Raw genomic sequence first — 15,010 nt, 5'->3', positions numbered from 1 at the left:
ATTTCACTCTTGGAATTTCAGGTTTATTTAAAGCTTGATTCCATTTACAGTCCCAACACGCTAACAATTATCACTCCAGACTTCGTTCTAATGGCAACTCCAAGTTTCCGTAGATTCACGTACGATGTGTTCCTCAGCTTTAGAGGGGAAGACACTCGTTATGGTTTCACTGGTTATCTCTACAAAGCTCTCTGTGACAGGGGACTTCACACTTTCATGGATGATGACAAACTTCAAAGCGGAGAGGAAATCACACCAGCACTTCAGAAAGCAATTGAAGAGTCTAGGATTGCCATCATTGTGCTCTCTCACAACTATGCTTCTTCCTCCTTCTGCTTGGATGAACTTGCAACCATCCTTCACTGCCAGAGTAAAGGGTTGTTGGTTATACCAGTGTTTTATAAGGTGGATCCTTCTAATGTCAGACATCAGAAAGATAGCTATGAAGAAGCATTGGCTAAGCATCAAAAGAGGTTCAAAGGGCAGAAGGAGAAGTTACATAAATGGAAGATGGCCCTGCATCAAGTTGCTGACTTCTCTGGCTATCACTTCAAAGATGGGTACCCACCTTACCAATCTTTTTATTTTATTGAAAATTAGTATACGTATCAAGACATGGATACAATGCTTCTAGTTTAACTTAATTAAACTTTAATGTTTGGAACAGGGATGCATACCAGTACGAGTTTATTGGGAGAATTGTTGAACGGGTTTCTAGGGTGATTAATCATGCTCCTTTACATGTTGCGGATTACCCAGTTGGCCTACTGTCACAGGTGCTGAAAGTCAAGAAACTTTTGGATGTTGGATCGGATGATGTTGTCCACATGATAGGGATTCATGGAATGGGTGGGTTAGGAAAAACAACCCTTTCTCTAGCAGTTTATAATTTGATTGCTGATGATTTTGATAGTTCATGTTTTCTTCAAAATGTAAGAGAAGAATCAAATAAACATGGGTTAAAACACCTCCAGACCGTCCTTCTTTCAGAAATACTTGGGGAGAAGGACATCAACTTAGCAAGTGTGCATAGAGGAATTTCAATGATACAACAAAGACTTCGTAGAAAGAAAGTTCTCTTGATTCTAGATGATGTTGACAACAGAAAGCAGTTACAAGCATTTGCTGGAAGATCTGATTGGTTTGGTCCCGGCAGCAGGGTTATCATTACCACTCGAGACAAACAGCTGCTAAAATCTCATGAGATTGAAAGAACTTATGTGATGAAGGAATTGAATAAGAATGATTCTCTTCAATTGCTTGTATGGAATGCTTTCAAAAGGGAAAAAGTTGATCCAAGTTACGAGGACGTGTTGAAAAGTGTAGTAACTTATGCTTCTGGTCTTCCATTGGCTATAGAAGTAATAGGTTCCAACTTGGTTGGAAAAAGTGTAGAAGAATGGGAGTCTGCGATTGAACATTACAAAAGAATTCCTAACGGTCAAATTCTAGAGATACTTAAAGTAAGTTTTGATGCTTTGGGGAAAGAAGAAAAATATGTCTTTCTTGACATCGCCTGTTGCTTCAAAGGAAGTAGTTTGAAAGAAGTTGAACGTATACTTGGTGTTCTTTATGATAACAACATGAAACATCATATTGGAGTGTTGGTGGAAAAATCTCTAATAAAGGTTGGGCGTGGATGGTTTGATGTAATTGAAATGCACGACTTGATTGAGGACATGGGTAGACAAATTGACCTGCAAAAGTCGCCCACAGAGCCAGGGAAGCGCAGGAGATTATGGTTAGGGAAAGATATCATTCATGTGTTAAAAGACAACAAGGTAAGTAAGCTTCTTCGACCACTGATATGCTTTCTTAACTTGATTTAATATTTTTATATCATCTGTTCACATCATAGTAATTTTTTTCTCTTAACAATTTCCCAGTTCTCTTAACACGTGAATTTTTTTGATTCGTGAATGTGAGTTTTGCATTAACAGGGAACTAGAGAAACTGAAATCATATGCCTGGATTTGTCTATATCTGAGAAAGAAGAGACGCTAGAATGGAATACCAACGCCTTCATAAGGATGAAAAACCTTAAAATACTGATCATTAGAAATGGTAAATTTTCCAAAGGTCCCAATTATTTTCCGGAAAGTTTGAGAGTATTGGAGTGGCATGGATACCCTTCAAATTGTTTACCATCAAATTTTGATCCGAACAAACTTGTGACGTGCAAGTTACTTCACAGTCATTTTACCTCATTTGGATTCCTTGGCTCATCAAAGGTAAGCTTAAAAAATGTTTTCCTCATCTTGTAAATTATTAAAAACAACATAAATATCTTAACTTTTTTTCTCTTTATTTTCTTTGCAGAAGTTCGAAAATCTAACTGTCTTGAATTTTGACTGGTGCATATTTTTAACACAGACACCCGATATGTCTGATCTCGGAAATTTGGAGGAAGTTTCATTTAAAGGCTGTGAGAGTTTAGTTGAAGTTCACGACTCAGTTGGTTTTATGAATAAACTGAAAATATTGAATGCGGAAGGATGCATCAAGCTTATGAGTTTTCCACCTCTCAACTTGCCTACTCTTGAAAGACTAGAACTTTCGTTTTGTTTCAGTCTTGAGAAATTTCCAGAAATACTAGGAAAGATGGGAAACATAAGGGTACTTCAATTGCAAGATCTTCCCATTAAAGAATTGCCACTGTCGTTTCAAAATCTTGATGGACTCGAAGAGTTATCCTTGCCATGTGAAAATGTTCACTTTTCAAGTAGCATTGCCACGATGCCTAAATTGTTTCGTTTTAGTGTTACTAATTGCAGGGGGTGGCAATGGGTAAAATCAGAAGATGCTGAAGATAACTTAGGCTCAATGGTTCCTTCAAAGGTAGAATGGTTTGCCGCCTGGTCTTGCAACCTGGATGATGATTTCTTTTCAGGAGGTTTGATGCGGTTGGCACATGTGCGTTGTTTATTTCTACGGGACAATAATTTCAAACACCTTCCTGAATGCATCAAAGAATTTCACAACCTCTGGGCTCTTGATGTGAGTCATTGCAAACATCTTGAGGAAATCAGAGGGTTTCCACCAAAATTAGAACATTTCAAGGCAATAAACTGTATATCCTTGACTTCCTCCAGCTTAAGCATGTTGCTAAATAAGGTTTTGTCTTGCTTTTGAATTTTTTGATTGATAATACATAGTGCTCTTAATGTTGGTAAGCTAATGAGTTCTTTATGAATTATGGATGACTAACAGGAACTGCACGAAGCTAGAAAAACTGAGTTCTGGTTTCCAGGAGCAAGTTTTCCAGAGTGGTTTGATCTGAAGAGCAGTGGACCTTCATGTTCTTTCTGGTTTCGTAACAAGTTTCCTGCCAGAGTTCTTTCTCTTCTTATTGCACCTGTGGGTGATGATGAAGATGGGTTTAGTTTGATTAGACCTATGGTGTTCATTAATGGGAAAGTTCAACCAAGACCGTTTTATTTCAAGAAAATAGAGAGGATGATTGAATTCGATCACTCATACCTCTTTGATCTACAAACGATACCTATGTATAGTAATTTGTTTGAACTACCTTTAGAAAAGGAATGGAAACATGTGAAGGTTACATACGAAGGTGTCATAGAGACCTCAATTGTTAGAGCAACAGGAATTCATATATTCAAAGAGGGAAACAGCGAAGACATTCGGTTTGATGATCCTTATACCAACAATAAATTAGACAAAGATCTCAACTCTTCTCAATCAGAAAACCACTTGTTAAGAACCATAGGTTTCTTCACGTGCAAATTTTTCATAGGCCTTTTTCTTTTTCTTTTCTTGCTTTTATTTTTTACTTTATTTACCAGCCTCGGCACCAATCCAACTAGGGTATGACTGGGATATTTCCATTTTTATTATATATATATATATATATATATATATATATATATATATATATATATATATACACACACCCAAACCATTTAATAATGATAGCTCTGATTGTACAAATCCAACTTGTTCCATCTTGAGCTTGATCATGTATGTATGTTCATGAATATAGGCATTTTAAAACTTTCAAGCTTTGTTAGAGTTTTTTTCTAATTTCTAATTATTATAATAATAACAACACTATATTAAATTTTTATGAGTAAAAAAATACTTACCTAATACACATTTTAAATATACTAAAACTCACAAGCTTTATATTTGTGTTGAACCGTATCATAATAATAATAATAATAATAATAATATTGATAATAATAATAATAATAATAATAATAATAATAATAATAATACTTAATTATGTTTTAAGTCTGTCATAAATTTGTGAATTTCTAACAAATAATCAAGTCAAACTAATCTTCCCTATCATTTACATGATCTTATAATTATTATTATTTGTTATAAAAATTGTTTTACTTGATTAACCTCTTTTTATCCATACCTATACCTTGTTGTCTTTTAGTTTATTCATCTAGTTTTCTAACACTTCTTTTAAAGAAACTTTTCCATAAAAGATTTGCCAGTTTCATTTCTAAATCTTACTGGACTCCAGTTATACGGGGACTGTGTGCATTGTCTAATTTTATTGTTTATAGATGCAAGGGGTGGAGGATTTTTCCATGTAGGTGATAAAATCAACAAATGATTGGTTTAATTTTCAAAACATAAAAAAGAACAAGAAAAAAAATATATCGGTTAAAACTCGATAGAGGTAAGTGCAATTTCTACTATATTTGTTTCATAAAAAAACTCGTAGTTTATTTTTTTATGAGCATTGAACTTGTTTTTCCTCATAATTGACATGTTTAATCTTTCAGTCCTTTTTTCTTGAAACAATCATTTAACAAAGTAAATTTCTTTTAATTAAAGCAAAGAGTGTCCTTGCATTGATATAATCTGTTGAATACAAATGGGAATATAATACAGATTACAGATATGCAAAACTGAATCATATCAATAAACATTTTTTTGATATAACAATCAGTTCAACTATGGCTGTAAAAAGTTTCATCCATATTTCTAATACCTGAACTCTATTTCGACACAATTTACATCAGCATCATTAAATCTAATTAAATTACAGCAACACTTCCTTCCTTTCTATTTATAAGACCAAATTACTCATCATGGCTAAGAAAAATGGTTCGTTATTTGATAGAACAGATCTGTTTATATATATACTTTATTGTACTTTATAATAAATTTATACTCTATGATGTGTAAACTTAAACAGATCTGTCAATTACTCTAAATAATTGTGTGTACACTTTATTATGGGAAATTTCTAAGAACTTGAAATTTGATGAAGACCTGTCTCGTAAAGTAGAGTAGGAGTTATGCATGGTGTTGACTTTTGACAGTAAAGAGAGGAGAAAAAGAGAATTTTCTATAAAGTTCATTCCTGTAATAATTAACACTGCTGTGGTATTTTCAATATGTTTGGTAACATTTTCTCAATGTCATCATTCAGGTTTGAATTTGGAGACAAAACAAGCCATCTACGTAACTTATCTTCTTCCTCACCATCTTTACTCATTTTAATTTAAGGGACTAAACAATAGCACTTCTGTCTATTAACATGAGAGAACGAGAATAGAACATGTCTTTTGTTTTTCTCTCAGCTAAATTTAGAAGCCACTTAAACACGCTTGTTCGATATAAAACCAATGTTCCATTTTTCAGAAGATTTTAGAATAAACTCGACTTTTAAATGATTAATACTTTTAGCAAAAATAATTTTTAATGAGAAAAAACATTCTAGAATAAGAATTTAAAAGTAAATACTTATTTTAACACTGACATCTAGTACTGCAGATTATTTGTACAAAGATATGTGTGAACGCATGTTCCTTTTTCTTTTCTTTTTTACTACATTAATCGAAGATCACGGGAGACGCCGCCTGCAAGTTCTTTTATTTTTTTATTTAACTCTACACTTCAGTGCTTATATAAATTTCATATTTATTCAAAGATTAATTCCATATACACTCTAAGCTCTCATTTAATGCCGACAATAACCTCCTCGACATTCACCTATGATGTGTTTATCAGCTTTAGAGGAGAAGACACGCGCTATGGTTTCACTGGCAATCTTTACAAAGCTCTTCGTGACAAGGGAATTCACACTTTCATTGATGATGACAAGCTTGAGAGGGGAGAAGAAATAACACCTGCACTTATGAAGGCAATTCAAGAGTCTAGGATTGCCATCACTGTGCTCTCTGAAAACTATGCTTCTTCCTCGTTCTGCTTAGATGAACTTGAAGCCATCCTTGACTGCAAGAATAAAGGTCTACTTGTTATACCAGTATTTTATAAGGTGGACCCTTCAGATGTGAGACACCAGAAAGGGAGTTATGGAGAAGCATTGACTAAGCACCAGAAAAGGTTCAAAGATAAGAAGGAGAAGTTGCAGAAATGGAAGATGACTCTGCGTCAAGTAGCTGACTTGTCGGGTTATCATTTCAAAGATGGGTACGCCACATTACCAATCTTTTACTTCATAATTTTTGTTATTGAACTAGAGATAAGGTCAATTTAAAATATATAAGTATTTGTAAATTTCACTTTAAAAGCTGGATTTGTGAGAATTTTTTAACATGGTATGAGTTATAACCTGTCTTAGCGAGATTTGTGTTTATTGAATATATCATTCTAACTCCGATGGAACTACCTAATAATGTCTAGTTCCATGTATGAGATGTATATACCTCGATGTGACTTAACATGATATCAAAGTCATTGTTAGAGTTTATCCTAATAATATTTGTTATTTGTTAAATACATTGTTTTCACCTGTTATCAGTTCATTATTGGATTACATGGATACAAACTTGTTAAAACCTTTTTTGTTTGAAACAGAATTGAATATGAATACAAGTTTATTGGGAGCATTGTTGAGTGGGTCTGTAGCGAGATTGGTCGTGGTTGTTGTTTACATGTTGCAGATTACCCAGTTGGACTAGATATTCACGAGTACTAGAAGTTAGGAAGCTCTTAGAGGCTGGATGTTATGATGGTGTCCACATGATAGGCATCCACGGAATGGGAGGTGTAGGAAAATCAACACTTGCTCGAGCTGTTTATAATGGTTTAATTGCTGAGAATTTTGATAGTTTGTGTTTTCTTGAAAACGTGAGAGAAAAATCAAACAAACATGGGTTAGAACACCTCCAAAGCATCCTTATATCACAAGTATTAGGACAGGAGGACATTAACTTAACAAGTAAGCAACAAGGAATTTCAATGATAAAGTGTAGGCTCAAGAGGAAAAAGATTCTCCTGATTCTAGATGATGTTGACAATCTCGGACAGTTACGAGCACTTGCTGGAGGATGTGACTGGTTTGGCCCCGGAAGCAGAATCATCATTACAACTCGGGATAAACAATTGTTGGCAACTCATCAAGTTACAAGAACATATGAGGTGAGGGAATTGAATGAGAACGATGCTCTTCGGTTGCTTACATTGAAAGCTTTCAAAAAGGAGAAAGCTGATCTAGATTATGAGTTAATCTTGAATCGTGTGGTAACTTATGCTTCTGGTCTTCCATTGGCTTTAGAAGTAATAGGTTCCAACCTTTTTGGAAAAAGTGTGAAAGAGTGGGAATCTGCTACCAGACAGTATAAGAGAATTCCTAAGAAAGAAATCCTAGAGATACTTAAAGTAAGCTATGAAGCTTTGGAGGAAGAAGAGAAGGTTGTTTTTCTTGACATTGCTTGTTGCTTCAAAGGATATGCATTGAGAGAGGTAGAAGATATTCTTGGAGCTCTCTATGATGAATGCATGAAACATCATATTGGTGTGTTGGTTGAAAAATCTCTCATAAAGGTTAGTCTGCTTAGTACAGTCGAAATGCACGACCTGATTGAGAACATGGGTAGAAAAATTGACCAGAAAGAATCAGCAAAAGAGCCAGGGAATCGCAGAAGATTATGGTTGCCTAAAGATATAATCCAAGTTTTAAAATACAAAATGGTATATGAGTGAGCTTCACCAATGATTGATTTGTTTTCTTATCTTGATTCAGTCTTTTGTCTGTCATAGTTCACATCATAGTTATTTTTTTTTTGCACAATTTCTATATTTTTCTGTTTATGTTAGTTCTTAAACTTCTCTTTATTGATGTCTTACACTTATGCTGTGGTTGATTCGTGCCTTTTTGCAATAACAGGGAACAGGTAAAATTGAAATCATATGTCTGGATTTCTCCATTTCTGAGAATGAAGAAACAATAGAATGTGATGAAAACACCTTCATGGAGATGGAAAACCTTAAAATACTTATAAATAGAAATGTTAAATTTTCCAAAGTTCCCAATTATTTTCCAGAAAGTTTGAAAGTACTGGAATGGCATCGATATCCTTCAAATTGTTTACCATCTAATTTTCATGCCAACAAACTTGTCATATGCAAATTACCTGACAGTTGCTTTGCGTCTTTTGGGTTCCATGCCTCATCGAAGGTAAGTTTAAAGAGTATATTTTCCTCATCTTGTATAAAGTGATAAATGCACTTTAAATGTATCCATTTGATTCTTATTTCATTTCCCTTATTATTTTCTTTGCAGAAGTTCGAGAATCTAACCAGCTTGAATTTTGACGACTGCAAACTTTTAACACAGATACCAGACGTTTCCGATCTCCAAAATTTGGAGAAACTTTCTTTTGAATGGTGTGAGAGTTTAACTGTAGTTCACAACTCAGTAGGTTTTATGACTAAACTTAAAATATTGAGTGCAGAAGGTTGCTCCAGCCTTACGAGTTTTCCACCTCTTCACTTGACCTCTCTTGAAAGACTGGAACTTTCATATTGTTCCAGTCTTGAGAATTTTCCAGAAATATTAGGAAATATGGGAAACATAAAGAGACTTGAACTGGTTAAACTTGCCATAAAAGAGTTGCCAATTTCATTTCAAAATCTCACGGGACTCAAAAATTTACTAGTGAGATGTGATTTCGTTCGGTTAAGTAGCATTTTCATGACGCCTGAACTGTCTGATTTTAAAGTTTATAATTGCAAGGGGTGGGAATGGGCAAAATCAGAAGAGGGTGATGGACAAGTGGGCTCAATCGTATCTTCAAAACTAGATGACTTTATTGCTCTCTCTTGCAACCTTAATGATGATTTTCTTTCAGCAGGTTTCTTGCAGTTGGCTCAAGTGAGTTATTTATGGCTACAGGAAAGTGATATCACATTCCTTCCCGAATGCATCAAAGAATTTCACAACCTGCATGTTCTTGATGTGAGTGATTGCAGACTTCTTCGGGAAATCAGAGGGATTCCACTAAACTTAAAGCATTTCAAGGCAAAAAACTGAATATCATTGACTTCCTCGGGATCAAGCGTGTTGTTAAACCAGGTTTTGTATTGTTTTTGATTAATTTGTTTTGATAGCAGATAGTTCATTTGATGAATTGTTGATGAACTGTGACTAGCAGAAACTTCACGAGGCTGGAGGGACAGTGTTTATCTTTCCAGGGGGAAGTGTTCCAGAGTGGTTGGGAAAACAAAGCAAGGGACCTTCAATGTCTTTCTGGTTTCGAAATAAATTCCCTGCCAAAGTTCTTTGTCTTCTTATTGCACCTGTGTTGGGCCCTTTCGACTTGGCTATACCCATGGTGTACATCGATGGCAAAATTAGAAAGTCTCTTTTTCATATGAATAAAGAAGTGAAGATTTTGGAATTGGATTATATGTTGGGAATCCAAGTGTGAGTTTAAGTCCCACATTGGAGAGAAATGAGAAAGTAGAGTGGTTTATAAGTGGGAAGACACATTAACTCATTGCCTTAAGGTTTTGGGTGAAGAGTGGTGTCAACTACTTATAAGGTTGGACTCACGTACATAACTTAGCAAAGTTATGTATGTGTTGACTATTTTCCAAAAGTTTGACTTTTGAGAGAAGATAGTGGAAAATACAGGACAACAGCTAATTACTGTTTCGCCCTTGATTCTGTATTCCTTTACATTTCACTCTTCTAATTTAAGTTTTATACAAAGTTTGATTCCCCTTACAGTCCCAACACGTTAACAATTATCACTCCAGACTTTGTTCCAATGGCGACTCCAAGTTCCCGTAGATTCACGTACAATGTGTTCCTCAGCTTTAGAGGGGAAGACACTGGTTATGGTTTCACTGGTTATCTCTACAAAGCTCTCTGTGACAGGGGACTTCACACTTTCATGGATGATGACAAACTTCAAAGAGGAGAGGAAATCACACCAGCGCTTCTGAAAGCAATTGAAGAGTCTAGGATTGCCATCGTTGTGCTCTCTCACAACTATGCTTCTTCCTCCTTCTGTTTGGATGAACTTGTAACCATCCTTCACTGCAAGAGTAAAGGGTTGTTGGTTATACCAGTGTTTTATGAGGTGGATCCTTCTTATGTCAGACATCAGAAAGGTAGCTATGCAGAAGCATTGGCTAAGCATGAAAAGAGGTTCAAAGAGCAGAAGGAGAAGTTACAAAAATGGAAGATGGCTCTGCGTGAAGTTGCTGACTTGTCTGGCTATCACTTGGGAGATGGGTACCCAGCTAATTACCAATCTTTTTATTTGATTGAAAATTAGTATAACTATCAAGACATGGTTTTCTAGTTTAGCTTAGTTAAACTTTAATGTTTGGAACAGGGATGAATACCAGTACAAGTTTATTGGGAGCATTGTTGAACGGGTTTCCGGAGTGATTAAACTTACTCCTTTACTTGTTCCGGATTACTTAGTTGGCCTACCGTCACAGGTGCTGGAAGTCAAGAAACTTTTGGATGTTGGATCGGAAGATGTTGTCCACATGATAGGGATCCATGGAATGGGTGGGTTAGGGAAAACAACACTCTCTCTAGTAGTTTATAATTCGATTGCTGCTTATTTTGATGAATCATGTTTTCTTCAAAATGTAAGAAAAAATTCAAACAAAAATAGGTTACATCTCCTCCAAAGCATCTTTCTTTCAAAAATGCTTAGTGAGAAGAATATCATCTTAACAAGTTGGCAAGAAGGAGCATCAATGATACAGCAGAGGCTGGGGCGAAAGAAGGTTCTCTTGATTCTAGATGATGTTGACGACAGAGAGCAGTTACAAGCATTTGCTGGAAGAGCTGATTGGTTTGGTCCCGGCAGCAGGGTTATCATTACCACTCGGGACGAACAGCTGCTAAAATCTCATGGGATTAAAAGAACTTATGAGATGGAGGCATTGAATTTTGATGATTCTCTTCAATTGCTTATATGGAATGCTTTCGAAAGGGAAAAAGTTGATCCAAGTTACGAGGACGTGTTGAAACGTGTAGTAACTTATGCTTCTGGTCTTCCATTGGCTTTAAAAGTAATAGGTTCCAACTTGTATAGCAAAAGTGTAGAAGAATGGGAGTCTGCGATTGAACATTACAAAAGAATTCCAAACGGTGAAATTCTAGAGATACTTAAAGTAAGCTACGTTGCTTTGGGGGAAGAAGAAAAAAGCGTCTTTCTTGACATCGCCTGTTTCTTTAATGAAAGTAGTTTGGAAGAAGTTGAAAATATACTTGATGTTCTTTATGATAACGACATGAAACATCATATTGGGGTGTTGGTGGATAAATCTCTCATAGGTTTTTGGAGGGATGGAGAAGATTATATTGATATGCACGACTTGATTGAGGACATGGGTAGACATATTGAATGGCAAAAGTCACCCGAAGAGCCAGGGAAGCGCAGGAGATTATGGTTAAAGAAAGATATCCTTCATGTTTTAAAACACGACAAGGTAAGTAAGCTTCATCAATGACTGTTGTACTTTCTTAGCTTGATTTAATATTTTTTGTGTCATCTGTTCACATCATAGTATTTTTTTTTCTCTTTACAATTTTGCAAAGTTCTCTTAAAACGTGAATTTTTTTGGATTTCTGAATGTGACTTTTGCATTAACAGGGTACTAGCAAAACTGAAATCATAATCCTGGATTTCGATTGGTCTATATATGAGCGAGAAAAAACGGTAGAATGGAATCCCAACGCCTTCAGAAGAATGAAAAACCTTAAAATACTTATCATTAGAGATGGTAAATTTTCCAAAGGTCCCAATTATTTTCCGGAAAGTTTGAGAGTACTGGAATGGCATGGATACCCTTCAAATTCTTTACCATCAAATTTTGATCCGAGCAATCTTGTGACATGCAAGCTACCTCACAGTCATTTTACGTCATTTGAATTCCTTGACTCATCAAAGGCAAGCTTGAAGAGTGTTTTCCTCATCTTGTAAATTATTAAAACAGCATAAATATCTTAACTTTTTTTCTCTTTATTGCAGAAGTTCGAGAATCTATCTGTCTTGAATTTTGACTGCTGCAAATTTTTGACAAAGATACCAGATATGTCTGATTTCGTAAATTTGGAGGAAGTTTCATTTAACAGGTGTGAGAGTTTAGTTGCAGTTCACGACTCAATTGGTTTAATGAGTAAACTTAAAATATTGCAGGCGGAACATTGCATCAAGCTTACGAATTTTCCACCTCTCAACTTGCCCACTCTTGAAAGCCTAAAACTTTCATTTTGTTCCAGTCTTGAGAAATTTCCAGAAATACTAGAAAAGATGGAAAACATAAGGAAACTTGTATTGGAGAAGCTTCCCATTAAAGAATTGCCACTGTCGTTTCAAAATCTTATTGGACTCGAAGAGTTATTCTTGTCATCATGTAAAATTGTTCACTTGCCTAACTTGTCTACTTTGAGTGTTACTGAAGATAACGGAGGCTCAATGGTTCCTTCAAAGTTAGAGTGTTTTTCAGCACAGTCTTGCAACCTGAATGATAACTTCTTTTCGGCAGGTTTCATGCAGTTGGCACAAGTGCGTATTTTAAGTCTACGGGACAATAATTTCAAACACCTTCCTGAATGCATCAAAGAATTTCACAACCTCAACGAGCTTGATGTGAGTTATTGCAAACATCTTGAGGAAATAAGAGGGTTTCCACCAAAATTAGAACATTTCACTGCAACAAACTGTATATCTTTGACTTCCACCAGCTTAGACATGTTGCTAAATAAGGTTTTGTCTTGCTTTTGAATTTTTTGATTGATAATACGTAGTGCTCTTAATGTTGGTAAGCTAATGAGTTCTTTATGAATTATGTATGACTAACAGGAACTATACGAATCTAGAAAATCTTGGTTCTGGTTTCCAGGAGCAAGGTTTCCAGAGTGGTTTGATCTCAAGAGCAGTGGACCTTCATGTTCTTTCTGGTTTCGTAATAAGTTTCCTGCCAGAGTTCTTTCTCTTCTTATTATACATATGAATAAAAATGATAACTTAAGTATCTTTTACCCTGCTGTGTACATTAATGGGAAATCTCAAACAGACGCAAGCATGTATTTGATGGAGCAGACGAAATTTGAATTCGATCTAACATACTTCTCTGATCTAAAAATGTATGGTAATTTGCATGAACAACCTTCAGAAAAGGAATGGAATCACGTGAAGGTTAAATATAATATTTCTATAGGTGCCTCTATAGTTAAAGCAACAGGAATCCATGTATTCGAGGAAAACAAGAAAGACATTCGGTTTGATGATCCTTATATCATGGAAGATATCATGGAAGAAGAAGAAAAGAGGAAGAAAAGGAAGAAGGAGAAGAAGAAGAGGAAGAAAAAGAAGAAAAGGCAGAAGAAGAAGAAAATAGCATCATGGAAGACACCATGGAAGAAGAAGGAAGAAGAGGAAAAAGAAGAAAACTGCATCAGGAATCCATGTATTCAAAGAGGAAAACAGCATCATGGAAGCAATTCGGTTTGATGATCCTTATACCAACAACAAATAAGACAAAGATCTTTTTCTTTTTCTTTGTGCTTTTGTTTTTTACTTTATTTACTAGCCTCAGCACCAACCCAACTTGAGTATGAGTGGGATATTTCCATTTTTAATATATATATATATATATATATATATATATATATATATATATATATATATATATATATATATATATATATATATATTCTAACCGTCATTTAATAATGATTTCTTTGATGGTCACAAATTCAACTTGTTCCATCTTCAGCTTGATCATCTATCTCATGATTTTAGGCATTTTCAACCTTTCAAGTTTTTATATAAAGAGTTGATTTTCTAATTTCTAAATTATTTATTATAATACCAACATTATTATTATGAGTAAAAAAATATGTAACTAATACACATCTTAAATACACTAAAACTCACAAAGTTTACATTTGTCTATAGAACCTGTTATAATAATATTAAGACTTAATTATGTTTTAAGTCTCTCATAAAATTGAGAAATTTTAATAAATTTTTGAATTCTATTCAATACATAAGTAAAAATTTTTGTTAAGGAGATATGTGGTTATTAAGTGCCCTGCTTATTATCTCTCACCTTGGTGAGTTTGTCATACATAATTTATCACTTTAAAAAGTCATAATTAGTAATTTTAAAACTTATACTTTTATATTTCAAAATTTTTTAACTTTACTGTTTACAATTTTTTCATTTTTAAACATAGCCATTGAACATTTTATAATTTTACAATTGGATAATTTTATAATTTTATAATTTAAAAACTTTATAAAATAATACAATTATTAAATTATAAAATTATAAAATTATAAAATTATAAATTATGAAACTATAAAATTACAAAATCGTAAAAAAATTATAAAATCCTAAATTATAAAATCCTAAATTATAAAATTATACAATTATCAAATCCGAAATTATAAAATTATAAAATTATAAAATTATAAAATTATAAAATTATAAAATTATAAAATTATAAAATTATAAAATTATAAAATTATAAAATTATAAAATTATAAAATTATAAAATTATAAAATTATAAAATTATAAAATTATAAAATTATAAAATTATAAAATTATAAAATTATAAAATTATAAAATTATAAAATTATAAAATTATAAAATTATAAAATTATAAAATTATAAAATTATAAAATTATAAAATTATAAAATTATAAAATTATAAAATTATAAAATTATAAAATTATAAAATTATAAAATTATAAAATTATAAAATTATAAAATTATAAAATTATAAAATTATAAAATTAT

General features: G+C 33.5%; 4 protein-coding genes across 4 annotated transcripts; all 4 read left to right on the top strand.

Moving 5' to 3' along the window:
* Nucleotides 1-58: 58 nt before the first annotated feature.
* On the top strand, nucleotides 59-3,908 carry LOC128193596 (TMV resistance protein N-like). Its single transcript, XM_052867431.1, has 5 exons — nucleotides 59-560; nucleotides 668-1,781; nucleotides 1,941-2,231; nucleotides 2,320-3,114; nucleotides 3,211-3,908. The coding sequence occupies exons 1-5, from the start codon at nucleotides 91-93 to the stop codon at nucleotides 3,829-3,831; spliced, it is 3,291 nt and encodes a 1,096-aa protein (XP_052723391.1). The 5' UTR covers nucleotides 59-90; the 3' UTR covers nucleotides 3,832-3,908.
* Nucleotides 3,909-5,947: 2,039 nt separating this feature from the next.
* Nucleotides 5,948-6,925, top strand: LOC128193347 (TMV resistance protein N-like). The gene is made up of 2 exons (XM_052867919.1): nucleotides 5,948-6,417; nucleotides 6,805-6,925. The coding sequence occupies exons 1-2, from the start codon at nucleotides 5,948-5,950 to the stop codon at nucleotides 6,923-6,925; spliced, it is 591 nt and encodes a 196-aa protein (XP_052723879.1).
* Nucleotides 6,926-6,986: 61 nt separating this feature from the next.
* Nucleotides 6,987-13,853, top strand: LOC108344037 (disease resistance protein Roq1-like). Its single transcript, XM_052867432.1, has 8 exons — nucleotides 6,987-7,920; nucleotides 8,117-8,407; nucleotides 8,513-9,304; nucleotides 9,384-10,471; nucleotides 10,575-11,688; nucleotides 11,853-12,149; nucleotides 12,231-12,968; nucleotides 13,065-13,853. The coding sequence occupies exons 4-8, from the start codon at nucleotides 10,002-10,004 to the stop codon at nucleotides 13,713-13,715; spliced, it is 3,270 nt and encodes a 1,089-aa protein (XP_052723392.1). The 5' UTR covers nucleotides 6,987-7,920; nucleotides 8,117-8,407; nucleotides 8,513-9,304; nucleotides 9,384-10,001; the 3' UTR covers nucleotides 13,716-13,853.
* Nucleotides 7,391-9,659, top strand: LOC128193394 (disease resistance protein Roq1-like). The gene is made up of 6 exons (XM_052867918.1): nucleotides 7,391-7,400; nucleotides 7,505-7,920; nucleotides 8,117-8,407; nucleotides 8,513-9,103; nucleotides 9,202-9,309; nucleotides 9,384-9,659. Exons 1-6 carry the CDS (start codon nucleotides 7,391-7,393, stop codon nucleotides 9,657-9,659), a joined length of 1,692 nt encoding a protein of 563 aa, XP_052723878.1.
* Nucleotides 13,854-15,010: the final 1,157 nt, after the last annotated feature.

The sequence above is a fragment of the Vigna angularis genome, chromosome 8 (genome assembly GCF_016808095.1).
Source record: "Vigna angularis cultivar LongXiaoDou No.4 chromosome 8, ASM1680809v1, whole genome shotgun sequence".
Classification (NCBI taxonomy): Eukaryota; Viridiplantae; Streptophyta; class Magnoliopsida; order Fabales; family Fabaceae; genus Vigna; species Vigna angularis.
The sequence above is the reverse complement of the archived record's forward strand: the minus strand, read 5'-3'. Positions and strand labels throughout refer to the sequence as shown.